General features: G+C 41.9%; 1 protein-coding gene across 2 annotated transcripts in view; it reads right to left on the reverse strand.

The window, feature by feature from the left end:
• Positions 1–1628: 1628 nt before the first annotated feature.
• Positions 1629–18068, reverse strand: part of LHFPL6 (LHFPL tetraspan subfamily member 6) — a 230318-nt gene continuing 213878 nt past the window's right edge. For both annotated transcript variants that reach the window (XM_019650349.1, XM_019650350.1), the window contains exon 4: positions 1629–2713. In XM_019650349.1, coding sequence (XP_019505894.1) covers positions 2595–2713 — 119 coding nt within the window. In that variant the 3' untranslated portion in view covers positions 1629–2594. The remainder of the gene's footprint in view (positions 2714–18068) is intronic.

Here is an 18068-nt window from a genome sequence, read left to right on the forward strand (position 1 = left end):
ATTCACGGCGGCTGCTGGCCGCTCACACTGGCTGCCGGCAGTAGCCCATGGCAACCCACTGCAGCAGGGGACTGCAGCCTACGCCGTTGCCAGAGACCCACGGCAGCCCAGCTCCAGGTTGAGCTGTTGTTCAGCATCTTAGCTGTGGAGGGCAGTGTCACCGGCCCTCATATGTGGGATCCGAACCGGGGCCCTCTGGCATCTCAAGCCAGTTCTTAACCATCACGCCACTCGGCCGGCCCCATATAATTCTTAATAAATTAGATGTTTCTCATGAAATGCTGGGACATCATGAACCAAAAATACATGTGATTAGTCAGAACTTGAGATGTAAGAGTTTACATTGGATATCATCATGTCAGTGATGAACTTTGTAATCTAGCGAGGTCCACTAATGTCTAAAATCATAAAGACTACATAAAAATGATAATGGCCATCATTAAATCTGTCCAAGAAATAAGACCTTAATAAATTCCAGAGAGAGCGCCAACTTGAAAACGGGAGCTAAGAAGTCATAATCCTATTCTTACAGGGAAGTGCCATGCGAAAAAAAATTGGAAGGCACCAGCAATCCATGAAAATGACGGGCTAATTGAGGAAGCAAAGTGCAGTCTCCTTGCCACAGGAAACTACCGAGTGGAGAAGCAAGCCCCTGATCAGCGGACAAGACACAAGCAAAGGACATTCCGCACCTTAGGAACGGAGCATTTGAGAGGAGAGTGACTTTTTCCACAGCAACAAAGCCTCAGAAGGTAAGAATTTTATTGGCCAGATCTTGTATTGTTCTTTCAGCGCAGCAGAATCCTCACCCTGGATGATTAAGTGCCAGAGAAGCAAGCACGATATTCAGATATTGAAGTTAAATATAGAGAGAGAACAGGAAACAGAGTTACATGTGTACACAGCCAGAATGTTCAATTTCCAAATATGAAAAGATACGATTTAGAAACTAATTGCAACTGCAGCTCTAAGGATTTAATGCAATAACTCAGCATTGCCTAATAAACGAATCTGTCCATTATCCAGGGTGCACTGTGTGCTCCTGAAAGAGCTGGGTCTGTTAGGGGATCATGACAGGGTCTAAACCTTTCTCTTTAGTCAAGGCGCTGTGCTGGGATCAGGAGTACGAGACAATCTTTCTCAAACGGCCAAGACCCCTGAAAGAGGGAGGTGTGAACTTGCCCAGGCACAAAAGTGCTGATGAAATACAGCTCACATAGAAGGCGGGGCAGTACCAAGTCACTGGAGCTTGTGATGACTGTCATTATCCAGGACTCTGCTGGCCCCAATGCCTCCTGAACCACGACCTGGCCCTCAGTGCCCTAAACCATGTCTGAACATTCTCAGGCTCAGTCCAAAACAGACATGAAAACCTCTCATAAGAATCTGGGAATGACTGAAGGGCAATGAATAGGAAGTTAGAATGCTGGTTGCAAAGAATTCAAGTTGAAAACAGGAACTATATCTTACCTTTAATATCCTGCGTACCTAAAACAAAACCTGGTTGGACGATTATCAGGTGAATTAATGGGAGGCCTTAAAAGTAGACAGAAAAATTTACAGGGCTGTTAACCTATGAAATTAAGGAAGCAAACCAAGTAATTTAATTAACACTATGACTCATTTAGTTATTGATCAAAGAGAGAATTTATTCACAGAGCTTTTCAAATACAAACAAAATAGCACTTTTTTGTGTGTGTTTTACAAAATGAATATTGAAAGAAAGGTGGTACAGCACAGTTCATTAACGGACTAAAGAAAACAAAGATCTAATGACTGGAAAATGGACAGAAATATGCCCCTTCCTTTACTTCATAAGAATATCATAGCAGAAGCTCCTCAGAGAAATATAGCATATTTTTGAATAATATTGAAATACAAAGGCTTACTTCTAAATGTCTGCATAAACACTGAAACCATATGGAGGGCATACAGAGTTTATGCAGGATATACAAAATACTGATAGAGTGGCTTATTGGTCCATTTATTAGGTTTAATGTATGCTTTATAAAGTGATAATACTGTATTTTTAAGTGTATATTAAAAAGAAAACAGAGGAGTAATGCACCGCTAACCCTCTTGTACAGTCTCTGAGACAATGGACGTGTTTGTGCGTGGACAGGTGTGTGGATGGGTATGTCTCTACGTTCTTGTGTGCTTTCAGAAGTGCCATGACCTACAGGGAACGTCTGTGGTTTACCCTGCTTCCCAACGTGATACTGTTTCTACTAGCCCTTTTGATTGAATCTCTGAGTCTTTATCTTAAAAAAAAAAAAAATCAGAACGCTTGTTTGCATACGTGGATTTGTTTGGGGTGTGTATGCGTTCTACATTAACAATACTCTGTGGAATAGAAACACCTAGTACCCCTGCAATATTTTTAGCCTTTGGTCCATTTTTCTCGATCATTCCACACTCTCTGTTTCCTTTACAAGCCTTCCACCTTACAGAATGTTCATGATTCCATCGGGTTTCATTTCATTAGCACTGCATGGATTAGAACCACGATTCCTCCTTCCGAAAGGTGCTGGATGTGTCAGCCTCCAAGCCCCCTTCGCTCCGCGTCTCCTCTGGTGATGCCTGGGGGCTCCAGCTCAGTATGGGTACTGCTTCTGTTTCTTGCCAGAGAAACAAGCCAGCCATGTGCACAGCAGGATGGCGCCGCCGGCCCCTGCCCCTGTGCAGTAGTAGGCCCAGCCGATTTCACACTTACCTAGGGACACAAGACAGGGAGAGAAAGCAGGCACAGATGAGGATGATTTGGCAGGAGGTGCTATTTCTCCCAGTGTGTGCGTTCCTGGTGCTCAGAGCTGAGACTGAAAGCCCATTGTAAATGTGGTATACTCAATCAAACGGAATCAAAACCCATGCTCAAAGCTCTGTGGAGCCTGGGGAAAGCCAGAAAGGGGGTGTGCATTTCAGAAGGACCTCAAGGCCTATGCCTCCTGCCTCTAATGCCCACAGGCCTGTGAAGAAAAGGTACAATGGCAGTAATTGAATTGAAGAGATGAAGGTATTAATTCTAATTTAAATCACTTAAACTCATATGCATAATGAAGTGCCTAAGGAAAAATTCAAAATAGATCCAGTCCTTCTGAAAAGGGCCACTCTAAGGAGGAGACCCATTTGAAGGATAATGGGAAGGCACATATACTGCTATTTACATGTAACTGCTAAATGACTCACACAGATTGAACCGAAGAAACACTCCCAGATTCTCCTGGGGTCAACACTTACCTTTAAGTTAAAGCATCATATAAATGACAATATAATGATAAGGGTCTGAGTGGGTCCTCAAAGCTCAGAGTTGGATTAATATCAGTAGTAATAATAACACACCTAGAGTACTAAAAATATAATTAGTAAAAGAAGCAGGAGTAACTATATTAATTTCAGAAAAAGACTTCAAAGCCAGAAGTTATCAGAGATAACGAAGGGCATTAATAATGATAAAGAAGTCAATTCTCTACGAAGACATACTAATCCATAAGGGGTGTATGTGTGCCTAATACTAGAGCATCAAAGTATGTAAGACAAAAACTGACAGACTTCAAGGAGAAGTAGATGAATTTGTTATCATAGTTGGAGACTTCAATACCCCTCTATCAGAAATGGACAGATCTAGCAGGTAGAAAAAAATGTAAGGACATAGTTGAACTCAATACCATTAATCAATTGAATATAATTTCAATCTATAGACCTTATCCAACAATAGCAGAATACATTCTTCTCAAAGTAGATAAAACATTCACCAAGATTCTGGGCTACAAAACATATCTTAACACATTAAAAAAAAATAGAAATCATATAATGTCTGCTCTTAGACCACAATGGGATTACACTGGAAATCAATAACAGAAAGATGACTGGAAAATCCCCAAATTTGTGGAGATTAAACAATACCCTTTTAAATAACACATGTGCCGAGGAATAAATCTCAAGAGAAATTTTAGAATACTTTGAACTAAATGAAAGTAACATAACTTATCAAATTTTGTGGGATGCAGCAAAAACAGTGCTCAGGGGAAAATTTATAGCATTGAATGCATATATTAGAAAATAAGACAGATCTAATATTGATAATCTAAGTCTCCATTTTAGAAACCTACAAAAAAGAAAGGCAAATTAAACTCAAAAGAAGCAGAAAAATAAATAATAAGAATTAGAGTAGAAATCAATGGCATTTCATTCTATGAGGCCGGCACTACCAAACACTGAAACCAGACAAAGACATTACAAGAACAGAAAACTACAGGTAAATATTTCTCATGAACATAGATGCAAAAGTGCTCAACAAAATATTAGCAAATTTAATCCAACAATATATGAAAAGAATTAAACACATGACTGAGTAATAATCATCCCAGGAACAAAAAGCTTGTTCAACATCAACAGACTAAAAGAGAAAAACCACATGATCACATTAATAGACACAGAAAAGTATTTGACAAGTCCAATAGCCACTCACGATAAAAATTTTAGTCAACTAGAAATAGAGGGGAATTTTCTCAACTTGATAAAGAATACCTATAAAACTACTACAGCTAATATCATACTTCATGATGAGAAACTCAAAACTTTCCCAGTAACATCAGGTGCAAAGCAAGGATATCCCCTCTCACCACTCCTTTTCAACATCAACTGGAAGTCCTAGTTAATGCAATAAGGAAGGAAATTAGAGGTATACAGATTGGGAAAGAAGAAATAAAACTGTTCGTAGATGACACGATTGTCTGTGTAGAAAATATGAGTCCACAAAATACTCCTGACACTAATAAGCAATTATAGCAAGTTTGCAAGATACAAGGATAACACACAAAAGTCAATTACTTCCTATATACCAGCAATGAACAAGTGGATTAGAAATAAAAAAATAACACAAATAATTTACATTAGCACCTAAAAATGAAATAATTAGGTATAAATCTAAAAAAATATATGCAGGATCTATATGAGGAAAACTATAAAACTCTGATGAATAAAATCAAAGAGCTAAATAAATGGAGATATAGCCCATGTTCATGGATAGGAAAACTCAATATTGTCAAGATGTCAGTTCCTCCCAATTTGACCTATAAATTCAATGCAATCACAATCAAAATCCCAGCAAGTTATTATGTGGATATTGATAAACTGTTTCCAAAGTTTGTATAGCAAGAAAAAACACCCCAAAAAGCCAACACAATAATGAACAAAAATAGTTAGAGAATGGACACTACCTGACTTTAAGGCTTACCATAAATCTCTACTCATTGGTGAAAGAATAGACAAATAGATCAATGGAACAGAATAGAGAACCCAGAAATAGCCCTGTAAATACAGTCACCTGACCTTTGACAAAAGAGCAAAGGAAATATAATGGAGCAAACATAGTCTCTTTAACAAATAGTGCTGGAACAACTCGACATCCATGTCCAAAAACCAAAACCAAAACCAAAACAAAACAAAAATAGAAACTAGACACAGGCCTTACACTTTTCACAAAAATTAACTCAAAATGAATCATGGACCTAAATGTAACACATGAAACTATAGAACTGCTAGCAGATAACTTAAGTGAAAACCTGGAAGCCCTGGTGTATGCTGATGACTCTAGAAACAACCCCAAAGGCATAACCCATGAAGAAACTAATTGATAAGGTGGACTTCATTAAAATTAATAAACTGAAAGACAGTGTCAAGAGAATGAAAAGACAAGCCACAGACTGGGAGAAAATCTTTGCAAACGACACATCAGACAAAGGACTGTTATTCAAAATGGACACAGAACACTTAAAACTCAACAAACAAACAACCTCATTAAAATAATGGGTTAAATGTCTTAGTAAACCCCTCACCAAAAAAAGACACACAGATGGCAAATAAGCATATGAAACGATGCTCCCCATCATATATCATCAGGGAAATGCACTGAGATCCACTACACACCTATCAGGACGGCCCAGAACTGGAACACTGACACCACCAGGTGCTAGTGAGGATGTGGAACAGGAACTCTCATATTGATGGTGAGCACGCACATCATAGGCCCTCTGGAAAACAGTGGTGGTTTCTTACTAAACCTACTCTTACCATACAATCCAGCAATTGTGCTCTGTGGTATCTACACAAAGGAGCTGGAAACTTGTGTCCACACAAAACCTTGCAAGTGGGTTGTAATTGCAGCTGTATCCATAAACGCCAAAACTCTGAAGCAACTAAGCTGCCCTTCAGAGCCAGGACTCCAACCTGGGTTACAAGTTCTGAGAATAAGAAGCCGTTGACTCAGACTATTCTATCTGGGTTAATCAAATGGGTTTCTGTATTCATTAATCATTTTTCTTTTTCCAGCATCCAAGTTATTCTTTCTGTGTACGTGAGAAAGGGCTCTGTATCTCTCACTGAATATTGTCTTTTCTGTGCCAATTCTAATCAGTCTTTTAGTCTTATGATTTGATCAGAAAATACCACTGTTTTCCTCTCTTTTCTTTTGTTCCTGTTTACACATTACATTAGACACAAACTCATACACCAAGATACTTGGATTTCATAGTCATTGTACATATAAACCGTAGAGTGAAAACCATATCTGTCTTTACAAGTCTGGCATTTTTGCCTTGTTCATTAATCATTTCTCTATTGACAAATACAAGGACTGCTGGGTGTAGCATGTAATTTGGTTTCCTATCTCCACTGACGCTACTGGAAGCGTAGGCGGCATGTGCCCTATTTACGGATAAGAAGGTTAGGTGGGGCAAAGCTAAGTGAGTCATCGGCTTGTCACCCTAAGTCAGGAGTGGCGAAATGTGACCAAGGGCCTCCGCATCTCAAAAGTATTCTCAAGTATTACCCATGCACACAGACAATCGGCTATGGGGTTCAGTTCTTAACCTAGGTGTCATGCTTGATGTCTCCCTTTCCAGAGCCAATAATAATAGTGAGAGTTTTACAATAGCAATGTAGTGATTGATTTATGTATTGATTACCATTTGCTCTAAATTGTTAGAAGAGCTTTACACGAAGTAAATGCCAATGCATCTAATCCTCAGAAGAATACGATGTGCTAACGAACTCAGAAGGTTCATGAGTAGCATCCTTATTGTTCAATGAGAAAACCAAGGCCAAGTGAAGTTCAATGAACAACCTGACAAGGACTCACCATTAGTAAGTGGCAAGTCCTTCGCCCCTTTCTCCAAATTTCATCCTATGGCATGTCACCCCTCAAATGCCTGCAGCTCCCCAAGGCAGTCTTACCTGCCCTCGTGGCTTTCCTGCCTCCCCGCTTCTATTTACAGCATCACCACTAACAAAGCTGACAGCTGTCTTTTTAACGATAAATCATGTTAAATCACTCTCTTACTTAAAACTCTCTAATGAATTCTCAAAAATCCAATCTCCTTCCAGGGGCCCAGAAGGCTTTGAATGGGCTGGGATCTGCCAGCCCTCATGACTTCCTTCAGACCTCATGGCCTCCTTCTCTCTGGTCTTTCTCCTGGCCACACTGGCTGCCTTCTCTGAATCACACAGGCTTGTTGCTGGCTTGAGTGCTTCACTCATTATTCCTTCTACCCAGAAAGTTCTACTTCTGGATCATTAGAGAGCTGGCTCTCCCTCAAATGACACCTCTGCAAAGATACCTCACAACCCACACCTGCCCTGCTGAAATCACTCTATTCCTTCACCCCACTTGACTGCCTATGCTGCATTTACCATGGTTCGTAAATATCGTGTGTGTGTGTGCATGTGTGTGTGCATGTGCATGTGTGTGTGCTTAATTTCAGTCTCAAATTAGGGGAGATCTTTGTATATTTTATTCCCTACTATACTCTTTACAAAAACACCTAGCTCATAGTGGGCACTTTCAATACATAAATGTTGAAAGAAAGGCGAGAAAAAGGGAAAATATAATAGAAAGAAAGGAAGCAAAGTAGGCAGGCAGCCAGTCCCTGAAAAACAGAGTACATCTGGGATTTTACGAGTGACTCCAGCACTATTTTGGCACCGAACTTTTAGACAGAAGTTCCCAAACCAACTATGCATATACCACCTCATGCAGTGTGTTAAATTTAATAGGATGACAGATCCTAAATGCTCATGGGTCCACCTCAGGGTTGGTCTCTTAACCTAGGACCTCCAATGGAACAAGGACCTCCACTAATACTGGTAGATAGGGGAAGTATTTTTCAAGGGTAACGGAGTCCCCTTCATGGACCAGATTGGCTGATAACCATAGGCTAATGGGGCTATGAGTCTTGGGAATAATCTCCATTTTGAATTATTCTTTAGCTGGATTAAATAAATCTAGGAGGGAGAATTAATGGGTAACTAAGAGATGGCCAGTGGTTTAGAACCTTTTAAAAAGTCAGCGAAATTTGTGGCCAGTCCATTTAGCACAGGGCTCATAACACAGGACACAATCAATTGTTCATTAATAACAAGATATTGACCTACACACAGTTCCATGACCTAACACGAAAAGTGGAGTACGTAAGTCTTCATTAATTATTGGGCCCTTACTTAGAAAAAAGTGGCCGATGAGGCTAATTATTTGAGAATAGTATGTGTGACAGTAGCCACGTGTATTAAATACAGATGGAAAAAAAAAAAAGCTACTTTAAGCTGACAACCAGAGGACCAAGGAGAGAGAGCAAAATATTGTTTTCTGCAGGTAAATCAATAAAACCACAGCCATTCACACTTTCAGGGCTTTTAACTGTTGGGGAGCTGCAGGTGGTGTAGACGTTCCACCCGATTCCTGCAGATCCCTGTGCAGGTTCTGGCCTCTCATTCCTCAGCTGCTCCTAACACACCTCATCAGAGGGCTTGCGAGCGTACAGCCACTTCACCCCAACTCCCAGAGAGCTGCAGGGACCCTGGCATGACCTGCAGCCCATGACGGACTATGAAAGCTGGGGTATGAAAGCCGCTTTCTTGCCTCTAGGAGAAGCAAATTCTATTGCAAGGAATGCTGCAGAGGCCCCGTGAGTTCAGACAGGGGCTGGGACCCCACCTGAAAACGCACCTTCACTGGGCGTTTACTCCCCTCCTACCTGGCTTCCCCACTGCCTTACTGGCTTCTCCTCGACACAGAGCCTTCATTACTTTGACCATGAGTCCACATTTCAGGATCTGCTCTGGTGAACCCAATTTAAGACAAGAGCAAATGAACAAAGTCTTTGTTGCTTTTCTCTATCATAATAAAGGTCCGTGAAGTAGCTTCAGAGGTCAGAGGCTCTACCACCCTACCCCACCCCCACCCACCTACCCAAGTCCCACCATCCCTTGGAAGACCCAGTGTGAGGACTGAACCTTTAGCACCAGCCGTCTCCCACTCGCCCTGAACTACCATCTTCCTGGGCAAATCCGACTCCTTGTCTTAAGTGTGTATACGTCATTTTTAATAATTGTTATGTTTCTGGAGGCTTTCTTGTTTGTGTCATAAAACATGTAGTCAACTCCTGAGACCAACTGTCTATCAGATGAAAATGAGAAGGAAGAAAATTTGAAATAAAGGTACTTAAAAAAGTAAAAAGTGTACCATAATAGATGAAAATGTTTGAGGATGTCACAAAACATTGCCACTAATTACATACATATGAAAGTTTTTGAGTGTGATTTATATTTTGTGGTTTAAATTCAACAACTGGCTAAGGTCCAAAATGAGCAAGTAATGTTCATTGTGATAAAAAAAAAACCCAAAAACAAAAACCTCTCTTTCAAATATGAAGTCATTTACTAAGTGATTGATAAAATGAATAATTATTAATTCAAAGGTAATTTAATATGGGTTTATTCTGGTATTTTAGATTATACAGAAATATAGTCAGCCCATAAAATTAGCCTCAAGACAATATACAAAAACACACCTCACACACACACACACCTTTTGAGAAGCAAGAAATGGTCAAGATCCATCTAGTAAGATCAAGATGTGTCAACAGATTTTAGGCAAATCTAAAGAAACATGAAATCATCCAACCCCTGATGCTGGATTCCTTGATTCCATTCCTCCCACTCGTCCACCATCCCTCTCTCCCTCAATTCATTCATCAATTCAACAAGTATTTATTAAGTGACTACCCCAGCTAGGAATCACTGGGTGCTGGGGATCTTTTTGAGAACAAGATAGACACAGTCTCTGCCATCTAGTCAAGAAAGTATTAAATAATAATTACTTAGACATTTACATAATGATAATTGCAGTAAGTGCTTTGAAGAAAAAAATTCAGGATGCTAAAACAGCAAAATAGAAAGAACCCCGTAGAGTGTGGTCAGTGAAGGATTTATGCTGGCACCTGGCAGATGGGCAGGTGCTCACCAAGAGTGAACATGGGAGGCCCGAGAACAGTGTATTGCAGTAGGGGGGTGGGAAATGAAATCTAATGGAGAAATGTAGGCAGATTTGGAATTTGTTAAAGTATTGTTCAAGTAAGAGATGGATGCCACTTTGCATCAAGAGATGGGGTTGGGTTGACCAGCTCCAGAGTTTAAGGCCTGAACAAGGACCTGAAAACTTCCTCTTCACAACTTTCATCTATACTGCTGGATAGAAATGGGAGGTATTCAACAGTATCAGTAAATCCTGAGCAGCTACAATATGTGTTGCAGTGTCACAGGAGCTGGACCCAGCAGTGAACCGGACAGACACAGTCTTTGGTCTCATGAAGCTCATGTCTCATAAGACTGATTCTGGAATATCACACACACACACCAGTCGCATAATATTGAAACCATCCCTTGTATATAGTTTAAGAGAAAACCACAGGTCCAAATTGGCGTCACTTGTGCTAAAAGCCCATGATACTAAGTTTAGACTTAATACCTGATCTAATTGCAGTTTCAACCTCTCCCAGAAATGTAGTCTTAATCAATGAATGGTCTGGAGTTTTCTGGTCGAGCACCAGTAAGGTAGTCTGTCACTTGGGTCCTCTCCATCCCCCACAGAAAGAAGAGGCAATCTGTATGATAAAAACACTTGCCATTCCCTTGCCCTAAAATACCTTCAGACAAAGGTCTAAAAAAAAAAAAAAATCCTCTGTTCTCTTTTGTTAATAGCTCCCTTGCCCCATCCTTCTTCCTAGAAAAACCTTCCATTTTGTACAACCCCCCCCCCCAGAGTCCCTTTCGAGTTGCAAGATGGGGTGTTGCCCAATTCATGAATCACTTCATAAAGCCAATGAGATCTTCAAAATTTACTCAGTGAATTTTTCCCCCCACAATATTTTACACATATGTTGTACAGGATTCAGTTGAATGAGGTTAGCCAAACAGGAGGGATTTTTTTTTTTACATAAAACTATAAATGTAAAAACATCTAGAGTTCTGTGAGAGACTGTGGATTTTCATATTGCAGATTGAATATTGTACCTTGAACTTTTTGAGAGAAAAAGTATTAGTTTTTTTTCTCTCTGAGCATGATTCCATTGTTAAAACCATGTGGCCACTAATAAGAATTTACCATTGCATTTTACATTTTAATAGGAGAAAAAAGTCATGAGTATATTAGGCTCTTAGCAAAGAGCAGGCTTTAAATGTTTTAAACAGTGTGGTCTTCCGTGAGTAGCAATGACGCTAAATGAAACCAGGAAATACAGGGCCATTCTTCCATGGCCTCTGTCTTCCCCTGTGATTGGCAATAAATGCTTGTTATTATAATACAAACAGAACACCTTTTACCAGAGGGCAAGTTTTGTCTGTGATCCTTTCAGGAAATTAGAGAAGCAAATCTGTTGAAACTTTCTCTTTTGCTCCCTGTAATGCTCCATCAAACAGGACTCCAAGCTAAATGGGTTGGCAAAATGCTGCTTTCAACAATGGGGAATGCTATTCTTGACAGGTAGAATGGAGGTTAATGGGACAGAAAGCAACAAACCACAGCACCTGCCAAGTCCAGGGAAAATGACGCCGTGGTACTATTCCAGGTCAGCCCCAGAGAGGGGATGGGGTGGGAGAACTGTGGCTCAAGTGAGTTTTTAGGAGCGCTTTTGTTAGTAACAGAGACAGAGGAAACGGTATAAAGAACACAGTCTTAAATAAACAATTGAATTTCAGGGATTGCTTCATCTTTTGAGGACACTGTAGTTTTAACCTCTGCCTTTTCATTAATTTGTTCGATTAAACGTTTCAGAGCTTATGTGTCACTGCCTCTGCCTGCTTCACTTCTGTATTCCGGTGCTCAGTACGATGCATGAACCACAGCAGAAAATCAATAGACATTTGTGGCACAGATGGATATTAGACACTAGTGGTGAGAATAAAGATCTAAAATTAATAATTATACAATAGCTGTCATGTATAGACTGTGAGTTGGGTGCTAAACAGTTTAGAAGTGGCATCTCATTTACTTATGTTTGTCTATGGTGCTTCCAGGAATTTAGAGAAGCAAATGTGTATGTACTTTCCCAACATTATTTCCACTTTGAAGATGAGGAAATTGAGAGACACCCAAAATAAGTAACTTTCTCAGTATCTCAAATAAAGGTTGAAACTTGAACTTGAACTTGGGTCAAACTGATTCTAGAACTTTTTCCTGTACGCAGATAATGTATTAAAAATATGAGTATCTACTGGGGGTGCCAAAAAAATGTATACAAGTGGACACGTTGGTCAACGTTGCTCAAGCAGTAGTTCTCCATAATCAGAAGTGTCTGGACGCTGATGGGAACCACTTTGAGCACCTCTTGTCATTGCAGAAGTCAAATGAGACTTGTATTCATCTTTTGTTATCGGTCTATATTATTAAAATTTTAATAGTTTTTCCTTTCTTAAAATGTGTATACATTATTTTGGCATTCTCTGTATATCAAATGTATTTTGCCCGTTTGTTAGACAGCACTTGACTTTGTTAGAACTGACATGCCAAGGTGAAATAAAACATATTTTACCCCTTTGAATTTATCGGTCTTCTCAGACGATACCGTGGACCTGTGTTCACCTTGCGTGGTTCCAGTTATTAAAGCCTGCATCTTGCCGACTTGGCTTTCCCAATTCCTGAGCCAGTGGCAGCAACCCGACACTGTCCTGGGAACCCCATCCCCTCTAGAGGATGTGGGAAGTGGGGACTAATAAATTTGCTTGATGAATTCAGATCACTGATTCTTCCTGGGTGAGAACCCAGTCTTAGACATGCTCTTAAACAAGGTGTTTTTCACCTGCCCCTGACACAGGCTGAGGGGAGCTGAGGAAAGGCTCCAGGTCCTGGGCGCACCCCTGCTCCTGTTGTGGGCTGACTGTGGCCCCTCAGCAGTCTGACGGGAGCCACTGTGCCACCCTCAATCCTATCCAGAGGCCTTGTCAGAGCACTGCTCACTGAGCACAAAACACAGCGACTCAGTGAGCCCTGCCCTCTGGCTGATGTGTCTAACACAGCCCTCCACGTGTGTGGGGCCTTCCTATGTTCTGCATTTGAACCTGAGCCCCGCTGGTTTCCAGCTTACTTCTCTCCTCACCAGGCCACTGCTGAGCTCCCAGCCTGGTGGCCACAAGTGCCTGAGTCCAGATATAATAAACCAACTGACTTCATTTATCAAGGCAGAATATCTTTCATCTGTGATAGTGTAAAATGTTCAACACGTTAAGATACAAATGCAAAGTTTGCGTAGAGAAGGAGCTGGCATATTCGATTTCACCCTTTTTGCTGGAGGAAGGTGAAAGAACCAGTGGAGAGAGAAACACTTTTGTACTCTTAAATACCGTGGAAAAAAGTTCAGGAGGTCTTTCTCCTCTTGAATAAATTCCTTCATGCTTGTTCATATTCAGACCATCTTGCTTGCATATGCATTAAAACCAAGAACAAAAAGAATGTGTCATGGGACCGATTCCATTTGTCCTTTTGTGAAGTTCCTGAACAAAGGTGTGTCTGGTCAAAAAAAGAAACAGGTTTTAAACCTTTGACCTACAGCATACAAAAGCTTTAATTCAAACTTTTGATGGAACAAGTACTTAAAATAATCCCTCATGGGTCTGGAAAGAGAAGAACACCAAAGTGGATTGGTGGGCAAAAAACGTGGAGGTGATGTGGCTGAGGGAAGAAAGTTGGTGAGGCCTGGCTTTTTCGAGCTCCTTTGCGTGTTTCTACTCATTTATTACTGGAAAGTATAACGTCGCATTGCTTCTTGGGGTCATCCTGTACATCGATATTGTACCCACCATGTACCCCCAGGAATGTGCTGGGGGAGGGGGCTGTCCACAAGCAGAACTCGGAAATGCCCCCCCCACCCCCTTAGTACTTCCCAAGAGTAGACAGTGCAGAGGTACGTGTAATGGCAGGAGCCCCCACAGACTAAGCACTGAGTCTGCGTACACAGTGTCCTCGGAAGGGGCGGCCACCATCCAGCCTCCTAAGTTTCCAGAGCAGCAGCAAGGGGGGTAGGGCGGGGCCCCAGCATCTCCCCTGAATAACTGCAGCTCCTGACTACAGGGCACTAGGTAGACAACACCTTTCTGTCTCTCCTGCCCCTCCACGCCTAGGTTTAAGAGGCTGGACAGTAGTATTTGAATGCTCCGGGAAGGTGAATGATACCTTTTCCCCAAAACACACAGTACGCCAGCTTGGGTCATTGGGGGCAACTTCAACAAAAAAGAGGAGGCGAGACATTCTTAAAGATTCCCCCATTTTCCTCATTTGGGTGCCTTACTTGCTCCACAGAGGTAACCAGGACGGAGAGTCAGAAGATAAAATGCAGACGTGTCCACCGTTTAGGCCAATGCACTCAAGTGGTGGCCTTAGTAAGTATTCTCTATAATCAGGCAGGTCAGAGGAAGCAGGGGTTTACTCTGTGGGAAAGATGAGATATGTACCTACAAAGGGCTCATGGCAGCACTCTGTCTAAGGAGACATGTCATGGGGAATTTTGACAGGAAAGTATTTATCAGCCTTTTACATATTATCCAGTACCACACCATTCATCCTGTCACTGGAGCAGGAGTGAGGAGAGGGCTACGCAGAGGAGGGCACGGGGGGCAGTGACTGGGCGTAGAAGCCCATGTGAAATATTAGGACATGTTAGGTGGGTTTCAGATGTTAGGGGAAAGAAAATTCCTGAATTCTGAATTCTTTCTATTCTATTCAATGGTATAAATTTCGTTTCTTGATTCCCACAAAATGTCTTGCTAAAGAGCCCCCATTTTAATTTTCTCGATTGTGTCTGTCTTGCCCCCTAGAAATGTTCTAGCTCCACCTTTAGGATGAGGAGCTGAGGTGAAAAGAAGAGTTCTGCCCACACACTGTGACTTCCCCCCAGGACACGGTGCTGACCACCATCAACTGTGGGATTTACCAGAAAGTACTGATCCGAGGTCTCACGCTTTCCTTGGTGCTCAAACTCATGGAAGGGCAGGATAGCCAGTAGCTGGCCTTCATGTAAGGTCCAGCCATACTGAGCCCAAACTATACATCAGGGAGAAAAGACATTCCTACGTATTATCATTACTGTCACTATAATTATTATACTTTCTGGAATCTTAATAGGTTCTAATATCAGAGTAGTATAGGCGTGGACAGCAAGTATTTCTATTTTCTTTAAATTTTGAGCATCTGGAGATTCTGAATACTACTTTGTGTTTGTTATTTTCTGCAAGTGGAATACCATAAAGCAGAAATAAAGTCTGGACAAGCAATATCCAGTAGGAGAAAAAGAAATAAATTTCATTTCTTCCATGCACAATTCTATACTTAAAATAGATCAATTAAGGTCTGTAGATTAAAATATTGTATCAATGATCACTTCCTAGTTTTGGTAATTGTACTGTTATGTAAAAGAATGCTATTTTAAGGAATTATTCACTGAACTATCTATGGCTGGAGGGACATTATGTCTGAGAGAGAGGAGACAGCAGGAAGGAGGGGGCAGACAAAGTAAATACGATGAAATTTAACATTAAGGAAATCTGGGGGAGAGTATATGGGAATTCTTTGTACTATTTTTGCAACTTTTCTATAAATCTGAAACCATTTCACAATCAAAGAAATATAACTAAAAATTTAACTCTATATGTACACATATGTATATGTGTATGCATAAACACATATATGAAATTAGTGGGCAACTTTTATACCTGTCTGAATGAACAGCAAAAACTCAATATATATGATGGTCATGTGACAATGCATAACGAGGAACCAGCGTCTAGTAATTTTTGTTGCGTAACTTTCCTCATGCAAATATGCATTCACCTTCTTGTACTCCGTGGGCCCGTGTTACTGTGCTGAATCCGCACACAGCAGGGTAACTGGGGAGGTCCCTGCCTTCCAGCCACAACCAGTGCCACACAACCCCCCACCCCCATTCCCACCAACTACAGCCAACCACAGCCAACAGAGCAAACAGCCTACAGGTTACACACACCCAAATAAAGATGCCATGCAGGCATTAATCACAAAACGGTGTCAACAGTAAGCGAGGAGCATATGTGTGCAGGACACAAGTGCTGGGGGTCACGCACGGAGTGGACCATGGACTCCATCTACCCCAGGACGCTTCCCGCAGAGGACCAGAGCAGCTCATGGGCTCAGAGGGCCCGTTTCCTCCACAGGGTTTCTCGGGCCTACCAAGAGGAAGCGGTTCTATGCTCCATGTGAGAAACGTGTCCCGCTGAAGGAAAGGGGTTTTCCCAGCTGATACATAGAAGGGTTTTACACAAGCAAAGCATGTGCTCCAGAAGAGACCGGCTACAGGATTTTTATGTGCAATTAACATTGTCCCCAGGCAGTTCCAGCTGTGACAAGACAGGAAGGCAGGAGGAAATGGAGCTGGGGTTACAATGAAGGGATTAAAGCTGAACCAAGCAGAGGCTCTTTCACTTCATCGCTGGCTAAGTTGGGCTTCCTTTGCCTGTGGGAATTTCCCAGAGTCATTTAGAGTCACATTCCAGAGTGTTCCCTGGGGTCCCCCTGGGCCTCCCCAGTTTGGGTCTTGGTTTAACTCACAGCAGCTGCCTGGCGTCCCTCTGTCACCCCCTCCCCCCACCCCGCACTAGTGTCCCACAGGAGGGCTGCAGGCGCCTGCTGGACCTGAATGACTTCCAGTGACATGGGCTTCGTGTAAGAGGTTTGGAACAGACCCAGTTAACAGCCATGGAGGAGGCAAGACACCATCGCTGCTCTAAAAACTTTGCATTTGGTGAAACCTCAGTGTATACCAAATGCCTGACTGATACCTGGTCTTCCACATAGCAATTTCAGAATAAGATCATAACTTTACTTTCAGCAATGGCCAGAAATGCATCGAGTGTTAGGGGTCTCTTCCTGAGCCCAGTGACACTCCCTAACCCCTGCTTTCTGCAGGCAGCTCGCAGGCAAGCCCCACTCTGGGACACACCCCTGTGCCCACAGGCCACCAGGCAGCTGCCAGGTCTGCTGGGCGTGAAGCCCCCTCACAGGACCCTTCTAACTTCTGGCCAAAGGGATGCTCGTTTTGTTAAATATCACAGAAGACAACAGTGGTGTCTCCTGCTGTCCCCAGAAACACAAGCTTCTGTTAAGTACCCACTCACACCAAGCTTGAAAAAGCCCCAAAAAACAAGTGTTCTATTCTTGCTCCCATTTTTGCCCGCTGACCTCCCCATAACTTGCCAATCAGTTTTTCTCAAGCGCAATTAGACTGGAGAGGACAGAAGACATGTGAGGAGTCGCCGAGCGAAAGGAGACATGATCAGAGACAAGTGGGTTGTCATTGCTCAGACTAGGCCAGGGGTCGGCACACTTTTGAGATGGAAGAGCCAATCCTGTCCCTCACAACAATTTAAAAATTATTTGAGAGCCATAAAACAAATGAAATCACCATCATGTGAATAATATCCTTTAAAAATTTTATAAACGAAGCTATGATAATTTTATTTTCATTCAATTTTACTTCAGAACCACATGTACGTCCCCAAAGAGCCGCATGTGGCTCGCGCCGCAGTTTGCTGAGCCCTGGTCTAGAGGAGAAGGGGTTTCTTCACAGGGTGAAAAATTTGGAAGAACAGACTCTCCTCTTTTCCATCCCGGAGAGGTTCTGAGGTTTCAGTTTATGGAGCTGTTCTTGAGAAGCCAAGAGCATAATTTCAAGAATAGGAAACATGATGGCTTTTTAATCAAATTAAATAGC

This window comes from Hipposideros armiger, unplaced genomic scaffold (assembly GCF_001890085.2).
Source record: "Hipposideros armiger isolate ML-2016 unplaced genomic scaffold, ASM189008v1 scaffold_139, whole genome shotgun sequence".
Taxonomy (NCBI): domain Eukaryota; kingdom Metazoa; phylum Chordata; class Mammalia; order Chiroptera; family Hipposideridae; genus Hipposideros; species Hipposideros armiger.